Here is a 21,850-nt window from a genome sequence, read left to right as displayed (position 1 = left end):
ACTAGTCCATTTTCTTTACATTTATGTGGTGTTTGAGTGACTCTAGTCATACATATTGTTGTTACTGGCTGGTACCACATGCCCAGTGAGTGTGGCTGTACCTCGGAGGCAGGTAACTCTGAGATGGAGGTGTGTGTTAGCATTACAGTGAGATTATTTCATCTGGGGAAAGTAATTTCGCCACAACAGTTGGCTCAGCAATGGACATCTTCTCATAGAGTCTTCATTTGATGACTGCTATGCAGCCTATCAGCTGTGTGGTACCATCACGTTCCCATTCCCGCAGGGAGCATCCCCGCTCCGCTCCACCTTCTGTCACCCCTACCAGCATGCGCTGAGCTGGCAGGTTGTGCTGCTCGGGGAGCCATGGTGAAGTGGACCCCGTGCATGCCAACTGTCCTGAAAGTGACAGCTGGATTTTACCCTAAAATCTTTTCTGTAATACTATGCTTCTGTTAGGTCCCAGTTTTCTCCAATTCCCTGCCCCTCCCCACAAAAAAAAAAGGTAATTTTCCCACAGTGCCTCCATCGGACACACGTCCAGGCTGAAAGCACAGGCACAGCTAAAGTCAGCTCAAAGAAAGGTCTTTATTGAGATGTTGGATTGGACAGGAGCCACTTGGGACTGTACAGGTCTTGGGGGGACAGGGAGATGGTCCCCCCACAAGCTGCTGGTATCCAGGAGAGATTTCCAGGCACTGCAGAGTGTTGTTAACATCAAGATCAGAGCATGTCCCTGCCCATGAGGCCAGCCACCTGCTGTCACATAGACAAGGGCAGAGCTGGGGGTACAGCAGCTTGAGACCACAGAGGACCTGGGTGTCCTGAGAAGGGGGCAACGGCTGATTTTTCCTCCATCCCCGGCATTGCCCCCATTAGTAGAACACCTTTTCCAGATAGGAGTTCAGGAAGATCCCCGTGGGGTCCAGCTTCTCCCGGATGGAGCAGAATTTGGGGAAGGCTGGGTACATCTTCTCAAAGTCCTTCCGAGTACAGCTGTGGGCCTGCAGGAGAGAAAGCGTCTGGGGGGGCTGCCCATCACTGGGGAGTGTGTCACTGGCCCTGGACCCCCACCACCCCTGTGGCAAGCCCCTGCAGAAGTGGTGGGACCTCCATCCCCTTATCTACGTGCCCAAGGCAGGCAGCAAACAGGGCAACACCATCTCCTTCAGGCACCCATCTCCCTCTTGGATCAGCCTGATGTGGGGGCCCTTCTCTGAACCCCACTCAACTGCAAACCCCCCCACTCCCATGAGGAGCTGTGATGGAGAAGCGGAAGGGACACCCTTCTGCAGACCCTCTCCTCCCAGAGGAGTGGGGCCATTGGTACCTTTGCCCAGTGTGGTCTCCCACCGTATTTCTTCATGATGCCTTCATAGGTCAGCCAGTAGTTGAGGCGGGGAACGTTCTTCCCGTAGGGCCTGGCGGGGGGGGGGGGGGGGGTGTCAGGTAGGGAGGGCATTAGTGGGACCTGTGGGAGGATTTTTGCACACCCGTGAAACCTCCCCAAGAAACTCCCCTCCTGGGGAGGACAACCTAGGGACCCACCATGGGCTCTTTGACCAGTACCAGGTGATGGAAACCCTCCAGGAACAAGCACTCCACCAGCTCTCGGCCAGTGGACCCTCACATGGACAACATCCTCAAGAAACAGGGCTGGGTGGCTCTAGGGTGCTCCAAGGCCACCCCATCCCTGCTGGCTTGATGTCTGCAAATGTCTGAGTGGGGTGAGTGGACAAAGGTGCAGGAGCTCCTTTGATTCAACTCTCCAGAGCCAGCAGAGAACTGGTGTTGGGGTGTTTGGGCTGGGCGTTCGCTGCTGCCGGGACTCTGGGAGCGGCTCCCGGTGCACCAGCATACTGACCTGGGGAGGAAGAGGAGGAGCAGAGTGGGATGCAGTGGGAACATGGCTCACCTGTACATGATGATGTTCATGTAGCAGCTGTCTCGCTGGAAGCAGGGACTCAGCCAGATCTCATCCCCCCGAGTGAAGCGCACCTCCACGGGGTAGTGAGCCACCAACTTGGGGTTGTTCTCCAAGGCGCCCTTCAGCTCCAGCAGGGCTTCCTTCGTCTTCTCACTGCCCAGGAGAAGCCCCCAGCCCCATTTAATGCCGACATGGGCATAGCCAGCTCCCTTCAGGTTTGAACCCCCATCCCCACAGCTCCATCCCTGGCCCCACGCTAATTCAGGGAATGGCTTGGCATGTCCCAGCACACCCCTCCCATTGCTTTGTGCTCACAAAGCCCCAAGATATGGTGTGGCATGGATTTGGTACCCCAGGGCAGGCATGCAGAAGGGTCCCCATGCTAGGCTTGGAGGAAGGAATGGTGCCCCCTGGACCGGTTCCTTTTGTCCATGGCTTTGCCCCTGCTCCAGGCAGCCTGGGCTGAGGTAGAGCACAGGCAGGGGATGGGGTCTGGGCACGAAGCCCAGCTGGGGGTGGCCAGGGAGGGCCTGCAGGGCCATTTACATGGGGATGGCCCAGTCTTGAACGTGCTGCTTGAAGCGACACTCGTAGTTGAAGATCTTGTAGCTGATGGAAATATTCTCCACTCGGGAGCTGAAGAGGAGCCAGAAGAAGAAGCGGTTGATCCAGGATACCAAGCTGGGCACGAAGGTGCTGCAGGGAAGAGAGCAGGAGATGAGGTCTGATCCCAGAGCTGTTGCCCAGGGATTTGCCAAGGGCAGGCTGTGAGCTGTGGTGCCACAGGCCTGGGGGTGCCCTCCCAAAGGGCTGTAAGCAAAGCTGCAATCCTCCAAGGGTGCTGGAGCCCATGGGGTCCTTCAGCCCTGCCTCGAGCTCACCCATGCTCATCCCACATGATCTTGGACCTTGCACCCTTGCCCTCAGCTCCCTTTTCTGCCTCCTGCTGCAAGCTAGAAAAGGGGTGTTTGGTCATCACCTTCCCTGCCCCCTTTGGCCTCTGTACCTCCTCAGAGCATCCTAGCACTGGGGGACTGAGAGATACTGGGAACAGGGTGGAGTGCCAGGGTGGACCCCTTGGCAGAGTCCTAAGCAGCCACAGCCTCTCTTCTCCCTCTTCACGGGGTCCAGCCCAGCTCTCCTGTGCCACCAGGGTCCAGTTTCCCAGCCCAGCCGCCATGACCCGGCTGGATCTCCTCTCTCCACCCTGGTGCTCGGGACATGCCGACAGCCAACATCGTTCCCCCCAAATCTCCCGTGCTGCTGCCAACCCGTGCCGCCTCGGTGTGCCGGTCCACCTCCGTGCACACGAGGGCAGTGCGGCCCCAGGCGTCAGTCCCAGCCTGAACCTGCTCCGCCTGCGCAGCTGAGCTCGCTCGGAGAGCAAGCACCTCCTCCTTTCCCCGGAATGGGGGTTCTCCGGGTCCCAGTCCCACCTTGCCATCAGCCCTGGGGCTCTCAGCGAAGCAGCACAGGTTTCATTGTAAAGGTGCAGAGAACAGATCTGGATGAGGCCAACCTACACTTGCCCCAGCTGCTGCCCAGGGCATGCTCCTACCTGATCCAGAGCAGAAACTCCAGCAAGTAATAGCCAACAGCATAATCCCACAGCCAGCTGGCAGAGGAAGAGGGGGGCTGCAAAGCCAAGCAGAGGAAGATGATGGTTATCAGTGACTAGCAGGGTTTGCAGCTCTCTTGCCAGCAGGCACGAAGGTGGGAGCACAAGCCTGGACCAGAAGCAAACTGGGAGCAGGGGTTTGGAGAAGGGTACCCCAGGACTCCCCAGATCTCTCTCCTGTGATGAAACAGGTTCGCATACAGCCCCAGAAAGAAACCAGGCTTTGTCATGAGGATGGTAAGAGCTTGGACAGCCCCAACTACATCTGTTTCCTGAGACCCTCGGACTGTGGAGCACGGGCAGTGTCCAGCCCAGCCCCAAAATGCTGTTTCCCTGATCAGCCACCCCAGCAGCCCTTGCACTGCAAGCCCATGGTGCAAGGCCAGCTCTGGGAGGGCACCCAGCTTCATGCACGGGCCCTTCTCCCTTCACACATGGAGCCCGGTGGGACCTGCCTTGTTGGTGGGGTCCTGGTAAATGATGCTGACGTTCTCACTGTGAGGGAACCACAGGAATCGGAAGTACTGGGATCTCTTCAGGTGGTCCTCGAGATGATCGAGTACCTGCAATAACCAAAGAAATCCACCATGGTGATTGTCCCCTGCCCTGCAGCAGGGATCCCAGGAGCCAGGGGTGGAGGGATCTCAGAGGACTCCCAGAGGCGGTGGGGCTGGTCCAAGGAGTCTGTCTGCAGAGTCTCAGCGAGCCCTGGGTTGGATGGGAGTCAATACAGCCCAGCCATGCACCAAGGGGCTAACAGAGCCCATGGACCCGACATCTGGGTAAGGGAACAGGACATGCCTGTTGTCTCCTCTCTCAGTTGTGATGGAGCTCCCCATCTTGAAGATGCTGCTGGACCTGCATCTGGCATGTGTCCAAGCTCAGACCCTGCGTCCTCCCGCCATCATACCTCTGCAGCCCACAAACTGCTCCATCAGGCATTCTCAGACATGAGGCAGCACAGCTAGGGCTAGAAGGGCCCCCTCCAGCCATAAAGCCAAGAACTCTACACTGACTGGTGGCTACCAAAAGCCACCTGCTGCTGCAGTGTCAGGGATGCTCTCCCTAGTTTTGACACCCTGGCAGCACAGCTCTCTGCAGCTCTGGAGCCCCAGGGCAAGAGGGAGTGGAGCTGGGATGCCACAGGGGATGGAGCTGGAATGCAATGGATGATGGAGCCAGAAGGCAACAGAGGATGGAGCCGGGAGGCATTACACGGCCCTGTCCTAGAGACATCCCCTGCTTCAAATGCAGAATTGCCAAATCGTACATAAAGACACCAAAAAGGGCTTTAAGAAAGGCAGCTTCCTCGGATAAGCTGCCTGCCCAGCAGCCGAGGACAGCAAGGCATGGGGATTCTGAGTGGGCAGGGAACAGGCAGGACAACACAGATAATGGGGCTCGAAGGGGTGACCATAGCCTCAGGACATACTCAGCCTGTTCCCAGGGCCACCGGGGTCCCGTCCCAGGCTGCCTGACACGGCAGCACCTGCAGAAATTAAAAGACCCTGCATCCTTTCTCTCTGCCCGTTTGCGCAAGCATAGAGGGACTCTGTGCCCACAGTGCTATTTTGGCTGGGCCAGCACTTTTCTTTCTTGCAAACAGCCTCTCCCACCACCCCCTGCAGAGATCTCCCATAGCTTAGCAGATAGGCTTCAAAACCCAGCAGCTTTGCTTTGAGGAGTTTGCTTGACACAAGAGAAGGTGCAATGACCCATGGATATAACCCCAGGACAGTCTCGGCTCCTTTCCGGCTAGGTCATTTAAGTTACTTGTCTTAATGAGCTATTAATCACCAGGCTGGGCTGCTTTAACACCGAGCATCTTGCTGTGACCCTGCCATAAAGTGAGGGCTGTGGTCCCGTTAAAGCAGGGAGGATGGGAAGACAACTAGTGTATTCCCGTAATTGGTGAGAATTGCTAATTGCTAACTGGTGAGAGAGCTAATGCTGTTGTCTTCATCTTCACATCTGCAGCTCCCAAAGAGCCACAAAATCTAAGATGTTCCCAAAACAACCCATTTTCTGGCTAGAAAAGGTCCTATGTTGGAAACAGTTAACAATCGTGCAAGTAGAAGCAGGGCAAAAGCAGCGATCCCACGGTTTTCATTGGTCCAGTTTAGGAACAAACGCATCAAAGTAGTAAAAGAAGTGGGGAAAAGAAGGATGCAGCTTTCCCAAGGTGATCCTGCCGACGTCTGTTTGTCTTCCAGCTGTGGCGTTTGAGTGCAGAAGCAAATAGCTAGCAGGGTGACCTTTTCAATGTGCGCTTTTGATTCTGGTGATATCTGTCTGAAGAAAATAAGCCTGCGACTTTGTAGGATAATTACAGCACAGCGAGCCGGCTTCAGGAGTCCTTGGGGACGTTGTCTGCTGGCTGAGCGCCGGAGTCGGAGGCAGAGGTCAGGCGGTGGAAATCTCATCACTGTGACGTGGCCAACGCACACAACAGAGATGACCCTGAAGCATGCAGAGATCTGGGGGGATTTTGCTCGCCTTCATTTCCTTCCCAGGAGCCCAGAACAAATCCCTTTGCTTCATAAAGACTGGGTCAAAAGAAGTCACTTGCTTTCTTGCTTGCAAACACCCTCAAGAGCTCACTGAGCCGAGGGTCAGGCACTGCGCCTGCTGCAGTGTAGGTCTGGTGGCTCTGGATGGTCCTCGGGGAAAGGGCTAGGATGGGATGTGGGGCAGTTGTGGCCAAGGTGCTGTGGAGGATGAAACACAAGAAGTCACGAGCACATGTCCCATAGGTTTGTGAGAGCAATGAAGGGGAGCAAGGGAGCATGGGGAGCTCTCATTTTGGGAGAGACGGATGCTCAGCCTCCCCCTTTGCCTGTGTGCTGCCTTGTGCCTGGCAGGGTCCTACCGCAGCAGGGGACGGTGTCCGAGTCCTGGTTGGAAGAGTCACTTCCACGCACCGAGTCCAAAACCAACAGTCCCTCTGGCTAAGAGGGATGAGGTCAGGCCCAGCAATGGAGAGGGGGTTTAGGTGCAGGGTGGTCTTGGAGGGATGAGGCTTGAGGGATCTATCCCCAGTGCCTGGGACGTCCCCCAAAGGGTTCAGGTTTGGGTTAGGGTTAGGATGTGGTAGGGCTCAGACCGAAAGAAGCACTTCTTCACCCACCAGGTTGCTAAGCTGTGCAAGTCTGCAGGCAGTTAAAAGTTTGCATGGGTTCAGAAGCAGAGCAGAGACCTTCCTGGAAGAGAAACTCACTGCCTTACGCCATACATACAAACCACCCCCAGCTCAGGAAGCCCCAAGGCTGCACAGATCAGGGGAAGAAGTATCATACCTAAGACTAATCCATCTTCATTCTCATCAGCCTCCCAGCACATCTGAGGCAAGGGGATGCTGAGTGCATCCCTGCCACCACCCAGGGAGGCTCTGCAGGTCTCTCTGGTGACCTCAGCTGTGCAATAAACCCTCTCGGTCCTGCGCCTTGTTCGTGGTCATTGTCAGCAGCTAGGGCAGCTGAGTTTATCCCAGTGATAAAGATGATCACGAGGCCAGAAAAGAAAGCATGCAGTTCTTATATAACCACAAATCCAAGCCCGGCTCCTCTGACACATATATTATTCGCAATGTCTTAGATAACTCAGGCTTAAATATTTCAAGCAACCTGCTCCCTTGCCATTATTCTCTTCCGCCTCACTGAGCCACTCGACATGAAAGCCAGAGATCGGGGAAGCAGGCGAGGAGCAGTGATGACTGAGAATTGATAATGGCATTAATATTTATAGAGTGCATTCTTGTTTCACCCTCCTAACAGCCCCGAGGGATGCGGAAAGATGGGTTGAGCTGTGCAGAGGGCATAGCCTGGGGAGATGATGCTGAGCAGGGTACCTGCCCTGCTCAGGACAGCAGGGTTATCCTGCACATGAGCTTAAGTTTCCTAGCTAAGAGGCAGTTCAGGAGGTGTAAACCAACACTCAATCTGGTAATGTGGCTGAGGAAAGGTGCTAGAGGATGCAGTGAAGGTCCAAGCAGTCTGGCAGGGTAGGTGAGGGCCAAGATGTAAGGAGCTGGCAGCCTCCCACCACATTTAAAAATAAATCCATTTACAGTGAGGAACTCCCTGCTGCAGGGCACCAGGGAAGTCCCAGCTCAGGGTGCAAAGAGGCCATTCACAAGCAAAAACCACTCCTGAGCCTTTAAACTCAAACCCATCACCTCTGCAGCTGGAACCACTGGTAATGAGCTCACTGCAGGCTGGGAGGGCTCCCTGGGGAAATATCTTGGTGGGTTTCTCTTATTCCTGTCTTCTTTTCCCACCTCCCAGCAAAAACAAGACCCTGAAGTGCTCCAGCTCTCGACTGCTGTGGTGCAGCTGCTCTTAGAGGGGTGAGAGCAGGCAGGCAGACATGCTAATGGACTTGGATACTGTGCACGGACCCCTCTGCCCCCCTCCCCAGTCAGCCCAGCCACCTGCAGCTCAGCACGAGGACCACTGGGTGCCTGTGGATCAGGGCTGACGAAGCAGATACTGCAAAACCGCATTACATTCACATTCCAGGTGGTGTTCGAGCCACCCCAATGGGGCACTGAATTATTCAGTCCTTAAAAAATTAAGGACAGCATTTCTCAGAGCTTTATTAGTGCTGCAGCTCTGATCAATCCTGCAACAAATTTTGCTGCATTTGTCTAAGGGATATTTTTTTTTCATGAGCCCAACTTAACGAAGGCTTGTGCTGTCATTAGCCAGGACTGGGACTGGACCTGTGAGACCCAAATGAGACGACAGATGAGGATGCTGCTGAGGATGCACTAACAGGGATGTCAGACCTCACAGGAAGACAAAGACAATCGGTGGTTGAAGCAGATCCAATCTCCTGGAGAGGTCCCTTTCTGCCACCTCCTGGTTTCTCCCTCCTGGTGGACTTAATGCCTCTTTCCCCATCCAGAAATCTTCACTGTTTCCAGTGAACACAGTGAGGCAGCACAGCATTTAGAAGGCCACCAGGTCTCTCAACTTGCAGGTGGCCGCTTCTCTGTAGGCTTTACCCTCTGCAATGCTGCCGCCTCCAGCGATGATCTGGGACAAGCTGGACGATTGCTCAACGAAAGGCAGTAGATCACATCCCGACACAGCAGTTGTGTCCAGCTGTCCCAGCTGTGAAGGGGCTCAGCATCACAAAACCAGCTTGTTCCATCTGGCTTCCCAACACCATGAGGGTGGGAGGGCTCCAAAGAAATGCATCCAGCAGTTAAAAGGAGTTTACATAACTGCAGAGACAGGGAAAGTTGGTTTCAATGTGTTCCCAGGAGAAAGAATTCCTTCAAATCACTCTGTAGAAATGCCCACTGGGCCTTCAAAAGGCTTTCTGAGGGAACCAGATCGTACCCAACATTGGCCACAGAGCCACATGGAGATCCAAGCTCGTAAAGCCCAGGAGATGCACTGCCCCAAAAAGGGACATTTCATGCCTCTTTTGAGAGAAATCAGTCTGTCTCAACCTGGCTCCTCCCGGGGATGGAAGGCTCGGCTGAAGGAAACCACCCTCCAGCACTAAGCATCTCTGTACCAGCATCCCAGGACACTGTCCCCAGTGCCTCAGCCACACACTGAACAAGAATCTAAACTTCTTGTGTGCTCCACGGTCAACTAAGTGCCCTTTCATAGGTTAATGCAAGATGTTGTCTTCAGGAGGGACATGGCCATGAAGCGGAGACAAGAGGGAGAGGATGGATGGCGGGACAGCAGAGCTTGCCAGGAGAAAACAGCATGTGCAGCTGTCAGAGCCATGCAAGATCCTGATCTATGAGAGAGCAGGTCAGACACCCTCCTCAGAAAGCTACCTCCCTTGGGGACATCCCAGTTACTAGCACCATACAACATAGTCTGAGTGATTTAGCACTTTGGTAAAATAGAGACAGACAAGCCCCATTCAACAGAACAATCGGTTTAAAGGGAGTTTCCCAAATGCAGCTCTGAGGTTGGATCCTGATAAAGGGATTTGTTCAATCTGGCTCTTGAACCGTGTCACCCATCCCACTCCTTCTCATCCCCAGCACGGTTCGTCCCAAGTTCAGCTCAAAAAAAAAAAGAGTTAAACCCAACTTCACACTGGGAGATAGAGAGTCCATCCCAAAAAATACCCAGACCTCACACACAGGGAAGGACCAAGTTATTATCTAGAGCACAAGATGCTCATGGACTATTTTAAGTGGCCCATCTGTTGCTGGAAAAAGCAAGGCTTTCTGTTAGCTGAGCAGCAGGAGACAACGAGATGGGAGTCGGCACTTCCTCGGAGAGCGCACGGCTCATGGGAGCAGTTCTGCCCTGCGGGATGCTGCTCTGCTCCTCTGGGACCCAGCTAGGCGCTGCCTGCCTCGAGGGATGCTGGCTCAGCGCAGGCACTCTTCTCCCTGTTCTTCCTTGGTCCAGGCAGCACATCAGCTCGTCAGGCCAACCCAAGATTTCCAGCAAGGGCAATTTTCTCCAGCTGGAACATTAAATCTGCATTAGGCTTAGTCATGCGTGCCTGGAGTTACCAGATCACTGACCTGCCGGCGCCCGTGAATGCTGAGTTAAACGGAGCAGAGGTGTTGGCTCATCCATCTCACGGTGACGTTTCCCATGAAGAAGCAAATGCTGACTGTGGCAGCGCTGACGCCTGCAGACTCATTCAGCATCTCTAACCTGATTGCGCTGGAGCCTCTGTGCTCAGCCCTGCCGTGGCTTGGAGGCAGCCCAGGGAAGATGAAGCTGATGACCATGGCAAACTTCCATCCCTGCTCCAGTGGGACCACTGGCATTGCACAGCCCGAAACAGCTCCCCACCACTGCAGCTGCCCTTCCCTTGCTTGTCCCTGCCATCACTGAGGTTAAGGCACTGCTCACCAGGCAGGAGAACAGTTGAAAACCCACAGAGTTGTGCGTGAAGGACAGACCCACAGCTGGAGGAGGGGGTCTGATTTCTGTCACCTTTGCGCTGAGTCAGGTAGGGGACAACTGATGCTGAGAAGTGAGGATGATGCTGCAGAGAGGCCAGGACATGGGGATGTTGACAGGGGTCTCATTGTCCATTCTTTTCCCTAAAGAGGGCACTTCCAGAGGGCATGCACCTCGCCAGACCCAAATGTAAATCAGAGGTGAAATCAAGAAGAGTAGAAGTGTTTTCACCCTCCTTTCCCCCGCCTTGGTCTCACCTGTGACATGCAGCTCCCCCCAGTCAACCCAAGCCCAGCCAGGAGACCCCTCCCAAGCAGGAACCCTCTGCCCCCCTAGATCTCAGGTTTGCAATGTACCCCAAGCCCATGCAGCCCCTCCGAGCTGGGGATCATGCCCAGAACAGCAGGCAGCAGTCCCTGCCCGCCTCCCACCTGCCAGGTGGGCCAGCCCTCCCACAGCATCCTCCCGCAGCATAGCTGTCCCATCTCCCCTGCCAGGACCCAGGGGATGTCTCTGAAGGACACAGCCATGCTCCAGCTCAGAGTCACTCTCTGCAGCTCAAGGTGAGTGCAGAAACTCTTTGGCAGGTTCCTGAGGACACTGGAAGCCACTAGCCATCTCCTGCAGCCAAGAGCCACCTTGGGGCTGCACAGAGTTTGGTCCAGGACAGTGAAATCAGTTATTTGAATCTCAGGCTCGATAAATGCAAAAAATCTCTATCAGTCTGGACCAGTTTTAAAAGAGGAGCCTGGGAACAGCTCAGGGGTGAGTGTGGCAATAACAAAAGAGGTGAGGTTTCACATCACCTTCACACCCCTGAGCTGTCCTGGGCCAGATGTGAAGCTGAAGGGAGCTGGGGATGGACACAACTTCTCCCAGAGATCACAGAATCACAGAATGGTCACGGCTGGAAGGGACCTCTGGAGATCACCTAATTCAACCCTCTGCTAAAGCAAGTTCTCCTAAGAGCAGGTGATGCCTTGCAGTTCTCAAAAAAAGCACCAGGAATAATAAATAAGGGAAATTACTTTCATCTCCGTGTCTTTCACACACAGCTCAGCCTCTCTGCCCAGCTCCCCCAGGCTGGACACAGAGGGGTGGCTGCAGAGGGTCCCAGTGCGAGGTGCAGAGGTCCCATCTGCTCTTTTGTGAGGACTGAAGGACTCCTCCTTGTAGACTCACAGCAGCTTGGGCTTCCCCACCCAGCCTCCTCCCAGATTTTGTGGTCAGCAAAGCTGCCAGAGCAGGCTCAGCCCTTGCCTCTGCTCCATGCAGCCCCCCTGAGAACAAAGCAGATGTCTTCCCCCAGCTCAAGGGGACTCAGCACCTCCATTTCCCACCGCCCCACTGGCTCAGTTTGCAGCCAAGCGAGGGGCTGCACCCCAAGCCCTGCTTTGCTCCTGAGCACCAACTGCGCAAAGCAATGCACATCTTGCTGCAGCTCCCAAGCACCCAACTGCCCTACGTGGCATGGAGATGACACTCACATGTACCTCTCCTCCCCACCCCACTACCTGCACCTCTCTGGTCCCAGAAGATGCTGTTCCATCTGTGGGAAGTTAAAGTGGCATTTCCTAAGAAACATCTCTTTTCCTTCATCACCCTGGAGAACTTTCCAGCTTAAAGGACACCATGAAGATGCAGGAGAAGTACAACCTACACACACATGTGGGATTTTCCACCAGCATGCAACCACTTCCCAATCTTCCTCCAACCATGTTACCTCACTGACAACGTTGCTTATCCCCAAGGTGGCTTTAAAAGCATCTCCCACATCATACCTCAGTGAGGGTGGAGGGGAAGGCCACCTCGTGCAGGTGGAACTGGGGCACACACTGGAAGGTGACAGTGAGCACGATGCCCAGGCAGCCAAGGTGCAGGCGGGCAGCCTGGAATATATCTGCATTGATGGACTCGGAGCACTCCAGGATCTCTCCTGAGGCTGTCAGGAGTGTGAGCGCTACGACCTGTCGAGAGGGGAGCAAAGCTTCAGCAAGCATTCCATGTGCCCCATCTCCATGCCAAGATCCTGCATTCAACCCAAAACTCCAAAACTTAGGGCTGGGGGCTAAGCAGGGAGACCCCTGTAGCATGACCATCATCATAGGGTGCCTTCTGCAGAGCTTGCCTACACCAGCCCCTCCTGCTACCTTGGATGAAAAAGATCCTTCTCTCTCTGGAGTACGCTAGGAAAAACCATCAAATAAAGAAGTAAAACTCCCCCAGATTGATTCACTTCTCCATAACCATCAGTGGAATCACCATACAGGATTTCACAGAATCATGGAATCACAGAATCATTTAGGCTGGAAAAGATCTTCAAGATCATCAGGTCCAGCTGTTAACCCAGCACTGCCAAGCCCACCACTAACCCATGGCCCCAAGCGCCACATCTACACGTCTTTAAATCCCTCCAGGGATGGTGCCTCCCCCCCGCTCCCTGGGCAGCCTGTCCCAGTGCTGGACACCCTTTCGGTGAAGAAATGTTTCCCAGTCTCCAACCTAAACCTGCCCTGGTGCAGCCTGAGGCCGTTCCCCCTTGTCCTGTCGCTTGTGACCTGGGAGCAGAGACCGACCCCCCTGGCTGCAGCCCCCTCCCAGGCAGCTGTAGGGAGCGATCAGGTCCCCCCTGAGCCCCCTCCTCTCCAGGCTGACCCCCCAGCCCCCCCATCAGACTGGTGCCCCAGCCCCTTCTCCATTTGAGCTGAGGTGAGGGTTTTCATAAGTGTCTAATTAAAAACAGACCTGGGCCCTGCAGAGACTTGGTGTCGGGGGACTCCGATACAAGAATTGTTTTCCCTTTGGTACAGAGTTTATTCATTAGATTATAAAAGCATAAAGCACAGGGACAGGGCAGTTTTAAGCTGCATGATGTTTTGGCTGGCAGACGAGGTCCCACTATGCATGGGGGACATGGGGGTCCCCCACAGCAGCTCCATGATGGGGGGACAGGACCCTGCCTGCTTGCAGTGTGCTCCTTCCTTACCCCAGGGCCAGGCACACCAGGCTCAGACTGGGGTGGTGGGACATCTACCCCAAAGCCCACAAGATGCTGATGTCCATGCATCGACACGCTCCCAACTTGTCTCACCTGGGTGGAGAGGATGCCATGCTTGATCCCGGTGTTGTGCGTCCCTGTCCCAATCACACCAGCTGCTGCCACCTCCGAAACGGCTCCTAAGCTGGGGGTAGACAAAGGGGCCGAGTGAGGCTCTTTGTGCACAGGACATGGTGTGGGGCACAGCCCACCATGCCAGGCATTACCCCACATGCAGACCCTGTAGAGAGACCCCCGGACTCTCAAGCCTCAACAAGCAGGGTTTCCCACCCTTCAGGGTACCCTGCAGCAACGGGTGGGTTTGTTGGCCATGTGCACACATCCCCATGGGACATATCGATCAGGATGTTGCTATAGTCCATGGGGAGGAAGAGTCAGCTGGCGAGCACAGATCACCATGGTCAGCTCAGCTGTATCCCATCTCTCCCTACCAACCTGGAGTGACTCATTGGGGTGGAGGCATCCTTCCCACATGCATTCAGAGCATGGGGCGAGGAACCTGGGTTTACCCCAGGAACATCACTGTGCAGCAAGGCTGGAAGTGGCATCCACAAGCACAAGGTCTGCAGACCAAGGTCTGTCCCTCCAACCATCGCCAAGGTGGGCACATGGGGATGGTAGAAGGTTAAAGCAAACAGTGCTGTTCCTGCCATTTCCCCCAAATACTCCTACAGCTTCCAGCAGCTGGGGAGCAGGGACCTCCTGAACCAGCAATGGTTTCTGTGACCACTGCAACCCTCAGTGGATTCCTCCACTGTGAGGGTCTCCTGCTCATACTGTTGGCCATCTGCTCAGGTGGGGCTTATTCCTCTGAACTCTCACCCTGTCCCTGGCTCTGACAAACCCATCACTTTCACTGACAGAGGAACACACCTATTGAGCTAGACTGTAACGCAAGAGCCATTTCTTCCCCGAGGTCAGCAAATGAAAGAGATTGAGCGTGAGAAATGCTCTCCATGGCTATTTCATTTGCAAACCCCTGTCTGAACGTGGTTCTCACCGAGACCTTGACAATACACCCACAGCAAGGGAGAACCACAGTACTGGAGGCAAAGGGATCAGCTGTGATCAGCTCAAAGCATCCCACCCTCTGCCCTGATTGCCCACCAGTTCCACCTCCTCTTCTGCGGACACCAGACGTCGCCAAACAATGCAGAGCAAAGATACTCCCACACCTCCTGCTAAGATATTCCAATGGCTAATTGCCCTTTTCCACCAAAGACTCCTTTCTAACCTAATTTTGCCCACCATCAGCCTTCTTTGCCCAGAGCTGACTGCTATCAGCCTCTGCCCCATGCAAGACATTCCTAGGAAGGGCGCTCGCTTTCACATTTGGAGGGTCAGGGAATGCAGTTTTCCTTGATGAAATGGAAAGGACCAGCCTGGTGGGGGCAGTGAGAATAATAGGGTTAGGGTGGGGATAAAGTCCAGCCTCCTGCTTCGAGGCAGGATCAGCTACTCTATCGTGGAGAAGGTTGACCTGTAGTCTGTGGAACACTGGTGGAAGACCAGATCCTGAAGGAAACACCCCTATTCCACAGTAAAATCTCTTCAAACATCTTTGTTTTGCTACATCCCAGCACTTGATGTGGGGCAAGGCTGGATACCTGGGAGGATGCCCAGGGCCAGCCCTGCACACGTATCCCACTTACTTGGCCAGGGCCAGCCCATGCTTGCTCAGCTCAACATTCAGATCTGAGAGGAAAATCCCACCTTCCACCGTCACTTGCTGCTTCTCCTTGTCCACCTGCAAAGGATAGGTTGGGAGAGGAGAAGGTCACACAGCTCAGAGGAGAAAACACCCCATGGAAAACACCTCTGCTCTTACCCATGCAGCTGATAACGTCTCTACAGAAAAGCCACAGACCACGAGGGACCTGTTCCATCCTGAGCTGCCACCTTCCTCAGACCTCCACTCAACCTAAACCTCATCCAACCCAATGGTGCCACTGGTTCCTGCCCCTGGTCCAGACCCCCCTCCCCTCTGCTCTCCCCAGTCTCAGGGTGTGTAACCTCTCCCGTAGCTTTTCCCAGGTGCTGGTCAATGCAAGGGGGGAAGACATTGTCCCCCCAGCAAAGCTTTGCCTGCAGCAAACCTCTTCTCTCTGCCCTCCTGCCCTGCTCAACCAGTTCCTGGTTCTCACCATTAGGAGCTATTCATCCTGTTTCTGACAGACAGAGCTGTCAGGGAGGGAGCTGTTCCTTAATTAATTATTGCTGTTAATTACCACTCATGAGCCAGCTCCCAGAATATGCTGCTAGAGTCAGGATTTTTCATCTTCAGCTGCACACATACACACACATGCACATGTACAGAAACATGCATGCATATATATAGGCACAAATGCACACGCAAGAGGCATGCACACACATACATGTTGTATGCACACACGACACAGGCGTGCACACACATACATTTGCATGCACACATGACACAGAGGTATGCACAAGAGTCAGTTCTCTCACTGTTTATAACCAGTCATCCATACAGCCCCAGTAAGACCCCACTATCTTCCTACACTCTGGGGGTCTGGATGCAAAGCAGAGGTCGGGAAAACCCCTCCTCAGCAGCTCTCCTTTTCCCAGAGTTGTTCAGGATATGATTCACAGGCAACCAGGAAGAACTGTTTCCTTCCCAGCATCACTGAATGGAGCAATCTCCCACAGGGACATTTCCCGCCTGACACAGGAACAAACCATGGACCATGAACAGCCAGCCGGGTCTCTGCCAGGCTGTTCTCCCTGAGGCACCTTTGCAAGCTCACCACAGAAGGTGATCCTGCCAGGTACCTCCTTCCCATCCAGCAGACCATGCTGTGATGAGGACAATGTTCCAAGGCTAAGCCCTCACTGAATGCTTGCTGGGAAGACATCACTTCTTTCCATTTTTATAGCCGCTCCATACGCTTCCAATGCACAAGGCATGCTTTTACACCGGGAAAATGTATCCCCCAGTCTTGTGCCAGTGTTTCAGGGTCTGGTTTGGGAAAACTCCTGGTTGTGAGGAGAGGAAAGCCTCTCCATCCTTCCACCTCCCACCCTGGGTATGGCAGTGTTGGTGCAACACATCCCAACCCTCGGTGGCCTTACGAACAGGGGTGCCACCACATTTCAGGGCCACCACACCACCTCCTAGAAGCCAGTCTCACCTTGAGGACTCTGTTCATCTTTCCCATCTGGATCATGAAGTCATCGGTGCAGGCGATGTCCGAAGGAGAGTGACCACCCCCCACCACCTTCACTCTCTTGTCCCGCTGCCTGGCCATATCCAGGATCTGTAAAGACAACAGCATCCAACATCTCCCTCAATGCCATGTGCTAAGAGAGATGCCAGAGGCACTGTGAAACATCCCAAACTAAAATCTCACCCATGGTGGACATCCATTTACTTGGATAACTCATCATCTGGGATTAAAACCACCCCTGGAGCCCAGACACCTCCTAAGACAGCCCTTAGGATCATCCTTGAGGGTTGGACTAGATGACCTTAAAGGTTCCTTCCAACCCAAACCATTCTATGATCCCAAAAGAGGCAATGCCCACCTGAAACACCCTAGGGTGACAGGCATCTCTGGGGAGACAAAAGTGACACAGGAGTCCCATCCCTCAGCATGGCAGCTGGGGCAGGCAGGGCACGCCAGAAGGATGCCAGATGCTGATGCCCAAAGAACAGAGTCCAACTGGGGCCAGGCGTGCCAGTTTTCTACATTTTTTAGGTGTTTGGCACATCTGCTGAAGAACATGTGCAGCTCAGTAGGATGGGCCACCTCCTGGAGCTAATGGAAGGACTCATGTTGCCACCATCTGGGACCTCTCTGACTGAACATGATGGAGCATTACAGCCCTTCCTGGTCTTTCCTCTTCCTTATTTCAAACAGTTTGTCACCTGGAAGCACCGTCCTCACCTCCCGGATCTCTTCCACTGAGGTGGGCTGGAAGTACAGCTCCGGAGAGGAGCCGTAAGTCTTGGCCCAGTTCTGGAACTTAACTCCTCCTTGGCCATGAACCTGGACCGAAAACAAGTGTTAAACCAGAAGAAAGCAAGTGCCTTCCCTGCTTTTCCACACAGCCCACCCTTTGTCTGTCAAGACCACTGTACCAGAGCCAGGTTTCCAAAAGGATTAATTATTTATGGACACAGAGGTTCATCTCAACCCCTTGAGTCCATAGAGCAGAGATGTCTCCACGTGAGCAAGTCAGCCTGAACTCCCTTTGCAGTCAGTGGGGAGAATTAGAAGGACTCCTGGGCTGTTTGAGACATTTCCCTTGAGCACAGTCCACCCTTCCCTTCTACAGCATGATGTGTGCCGGGGTCCCCTTTGTTTGCATGGCCTCTTCTGCTCTGGCGTCCTCTCAGACCTGGTCTCGGCACCCATAGCTACCTCATGGCCCATGGGCATGGCCTCATGTCCCAGTGTTCCCAGATGGTCCCACTACAAGGGGCTGACTGGATCCAGGCTGGGACCTCCCTCCCACCTCAGCCATCCACCCTGAGACACTGTCCCCAGGCCTGGCATGAAGGGGTGCAGCCAAAAGACCCAGCCCCATCCCATCTCCAGGCAGGTGGTAACTCAAGGCAGGGCATCCCCAGGGTGGTTTAGATGAGTCCTGGCTGGGGGGGACACGGGGACAGTTTCTCCCTGGCTGTGGCCAGCCCAGGCTGGGGCTTGGGCAAGAAAGGACCTGGTGTGGGTTTGGGCATCAAGCCCTAGAGAAGATGGACAACCCCCCTGCCCCAGGCAGGACTGGATCCAACCTGCTGCCCTCCCAACGCATGTCCCACCTTGGCTGCAGGGTATGATTTGTTCCCATGCCACCTCATGCAGTCTCCTTCCTCCTGTTCCATCTCCATCCTCCGCCTTCCCCTGTCCCACCCAGGCTCCCTCCTCTGCCCACAGCTCATTCTCCTTCCCCCACCTCTGTGATGGCTTCAGCTTCCAGCCAAAGAGAAACTTTGGCCCCAAACTGGCCAAACTTCTCCAGGGATGCAGAAAGGGCTCTTCCAGGGGTGTCGGCAGCACCCTTCCCTGCAGGCCCCATCCCTTCGCCGCCTCCCCATCCCTTCACACCCGCCACCCCCATCCCCCCCAGGCTGCTTTTAGGGGCTGGGCAGGGCAGGGATAGTGGGTGGCCCATCACCCTGCCCAGGGAGGTGACACTGCCTGGAGCCAGAGCCATCAGGAAGCTATTGCAGATGGCCCAGACAGCTGCAGGGAGTCCTGGGGGTGGGGGGTGGGGGGTGGGGCTGGGCAGCATCCCCCAGGCAAGTTCAAATGTAGGGATGGTCTGCGAGCCAGGTGCAGAGAGAGACAGGAAAAAAATGGGAAAAAACCCAATCGAAAAAACAACAACAACAACAAAAAACAAAATAGAGGAAAGTGAAAATCCAGGAGTTAGAAAACGCTCCTGCTCAGCAGCCAGAGCCTGACCTGATCTATCCAGGGAATCTGTTGGCTTTCTTTCCCTCTCCCTTTTCTGGGACACCTTCCCATGTCTCATCACGGAGATGGTGGTTATTAAATCCGTATCAAAGATGGTAATAAAATCGCGTTGCTCTGACCACGGCACATGGCTCCACGCTGCCTGGACCACATTTCCCACCCCAAAACCTGAGAAATTCCCGTCTTGGCTGCGCTGTCTTTTCCTTACCATCCCGTCAGCCTCCCTGTGAGATGCTGCTGGAATGACTCTGGCTGCTCCTGCCCTGGGACGAGGGGTGATCCCAGCAGGTCCAAGGCTGGCAGAGCTTGCTCCTGCCCTGTGGGTCAACGAGGAGCTCCTCTACAGGCTGTAAGGATAATGAATAACAGCCCTTCCCTAGGGATTTGCCTGATTCCCTGGGGGAGGAGAGGGGCTGAGCCCTTTGCTCCTGGCTGGCAGAGCAGGATCCACCCATGGATTTGAACCTGGAGTCCTGCATCTTACAGGGATGCTGCAAACTCTTGAGTGTTTTGGGGAGAAGCCATTTCTCTTCTGGGGGGTCCTAGCCCTGGAGCAAGTCTCCTGAACCCGCAGCCTTTGCACCAGGCAAAGCTGGGCAATGCAGGAAATAGGGAAAAGGCCCTGCCAGGTTTGGGGGGACCCAGAAGTGGGTGCACGGGGGAGCTTCAGGCACTGAGTGATGCGACAACCTTGCTGTATCACATCACCACACGCAAGACAGGTGCTGGGGGTCTTCACTCCCTGCCTTGCAAGGAGGAGGATGCTCCATGCCTTGCACCCCAAACGCACCCCACCATCCCATCCGGAGCAGAGAGGGGGGACGGGAGACAGCCGGGGAATGGGTCTCATCTGAAGGACAGGCAAGGAGCAGTGATTTGCAGGAGCTCTGCAGCGCTCTGTGGCTGCGCTTTGGTGATAAGCAAACCCTCCCTGGTTCCTCATTAAGGAGGGGATGATAACAATTTTTCTGAGCTGGCTAACTCAGGCAAGGTGACCTTTGGGAGCACTGCTCCAAGCCCCGAGCAGGCAGGGAACCACCACTGCAGGCAGCTGCTTTCGCGTGACCATGGGATGCTTTCAGAGACCCAACCTTAACACAATCACGAACCAGGGGGGAAATTGCTTCTTAATTACAGAACAAGAGCTGTGCAGCCTGCAAAGGGCCTCACAGCATGTCCAGCAGCTTTTGCTTTGGGTCTTCACATCTACCTTCAAACCTCCTTGACCTCCTGGCCATCCTGAAACTCTGCTGATGTTTTCCTGGCTGCAATGCAGCAAATTAATGAATAATCTTCTGACACACCTTCAAGTCCAGATAGACACCAAGGGTCCAGCTGACTGGGGTCAGACACCTCCAGGGCTGCCCAGCCAATAGCTCTGGGTCCAAGTGCTGTGCAAAGGTCATCAAAATCTAAAAAAAAAAAACCAAAAAACCACCAACTCAAGAGATTATTCATTAACAGTGCAGGGTGAAGGGGATGCATATGGGGAGGGATGCAGCTCACCACCACCACCTCAGCCTCTGCCAGCTCTCAGCTACATCCAGGAGGGATGTCACATCTTGGCTAATTACAGCAGAACAGCATGGCCGGGAATAGTTCAATTAAAGGATGAAAGAAAGCATAAAAATAAAAAAGAAAACAGTGGCGTTTTGCCAGATGTGGAAGCTATTTGTGAATTTATTTGTGCATCGATGAAATTTTTGGTGGGATGGAAAATGCCCCGGTGAGCAGCAGAGTCTCTCCTGGAGACATCCTGACAGCAGTGCTTGGCTGGGGGCTCTTCTGCAGCTCCTAGATAATACGTCCAGGTCAGGGAAGGATTCAGTCCCCCAGGTTCACCCTGGGGATCGGGAGACCAGCGGTCACTGGCATAAATCCTGGGAGCACAATGCCAGCAGATGCATCGGGTGGGTTTGCCACGCCAGGGTGTGCACAGGGAGGACAGGGCTGCGGACCCTGAACACTGCCAGCTCTCCGGCACTGCCAGGGTAACACAGGGTTATCGGCTGCTGTGGCTTAGCTGGGGTTCTCTGAGGCAGCCAAAATGGGGTTGGGAGCTGGGAGAAGCCCCTCTCTGCACCCTCACAGGCACCTCTGCAGCTGCTGGCATTGAGCTGGCCCAGCAGTGGGGTCCTGCTGGAATCTCCTGCCCTTGCAGCCACTCTTGTCACTGTCACATCTGCACCAGGAATGGCCAATCCATTCACAAATTACAATGTATTCACAAATTGCAATTCATTCATTCCCATATTTCAACGGATTACCAGTTGCAGTGCATGCCCAAGTTGCAATGCACTCAGGGAGCCTGCCTTGCCACTGTGCTGCAGGGGTGGACACCTGAGGCTCTGCCCACGGAGCCACTGCAGGAGCCTGGAGATTGGGTTTGCCCAAAAAACTGGCTTGTGGCTGGAGCCTTGCCCCCCTCCTCTGCCAGTTGTGCTCTTCCCCAGAGCTGCCTACGCTTGGGGGGCTCCCAGAGCTGCTACGTCCCCTACATCAGTGGGGGCAAGTGAGGCAGGAGATCTGCTGAAGCTCTGAGTGTCTGAATCTTGAGAGCTGTTCAAGCAGTGCCTCAGGTCAGGCAGAAATCAGGTGAGGGTGTTTTTTTGGTCTCCTTTCTTCTCCGTTTAAAAATAAAATAGTTGAAATTTAATTATAGACAGCTTTTATTCTTTATTTCTCAATCTCCAAGGGCTTTCTTTTCTCTTTTCCAAGTTAATTGCTTCCTTTCAGAAATGGGGCCAGAGAACAACGTCTGGAGGAGGGGACGACAGGACCAGAGTTGGAGCCAGTATGGAAGCAGGGAGATATTTTCCTTTAATCCTCACCACTGGGCACAGGCCGAGTCCTACCATGTCCTCCCTGCGGATCAGCATCCCTGCCGATGGGTACCTGGCAGCCTTTGAG

The 21,850-nt window shown here is 54.4% G+C and overlaps 1 protein-coding gene across 1 annotated transcript; it reads right to left on the bottom strand.

The window, feature by feature from the left end:
* Positions 1-569: 569 nt before the first annotated feature.
* LOC130151465 (L-gulonolactone oxidase-like) lies at positions 570-20,437 on the bottom strand. Its single transcript, XM_056343777.1, has 13 exons — positions 20,151-20,437; positions 19,149-19,287; positions 17,405-17,506; positions 16,649-16,774; positions 15,152-15,246; positions 13,533-13,623; positions 12,223-12,408; positions 4,001-4,108; positions 3,486-3,562; positions 2,474-2,623; positions 1,916-2,080; positions 1,331-1,421; positions 570-1,004 (listed from the first exon to the last, which is right to left on the bottom strand). The coding sequence occupies exons 2-13, from the start codon at positions 19,149-19,151 to the stop codon at positions 876-878; spliced, it is 1,323 nt and encodes a 440-aa protein (XP_056199752.1). The 5' UTR covers positions 19,152-19,287; positions 20,151-20,437; the 3' UTR covers positions 570-875.
* Positions 20,438-21,850: the final 1,413 nt, after the last annotated feature.

This window comes from Falco biarmicus, chromosome 6, assembly GCF_023638135.1.
Source record: "Falco biarmicus isolate bFalBia1 chromosome 6, bFalBia1.pri, whole genome shotgun sequence".
NCBI lineage: Eukaryota > Metazoa > Chordata > Aves > Falconiformes > Falconidae > Falco > Falco biarmicus.
The sequence above is the reverse complement of the archived record's forward strand: the minus strand, read 5'-3'. Positions and strand labels throughout refer to the sequence as shown.

What these genes read in the sequence shown, in the direction of transcription:
- LOC130151465 (XM_056343777.1), bottom strand. An exon ending in ACCAGGACCCCACCAACAAG is followed by an intron (nt 3,563 to 4,000) that starts GCAGGTCCCACC and finishes TTGGCTTTGCAG; the next exon opens with CCCCCCTCTTCCTCTGCCAG. An exon ending in GGAGACCACACTGGGCAAAG is followed by an intron (nt 1,005 to 1,330) that starts GTACCAATGGCC and finishes TCTCTCCTGCAG; the next exon opens with GCCCACAGCTGTACTCGGAA.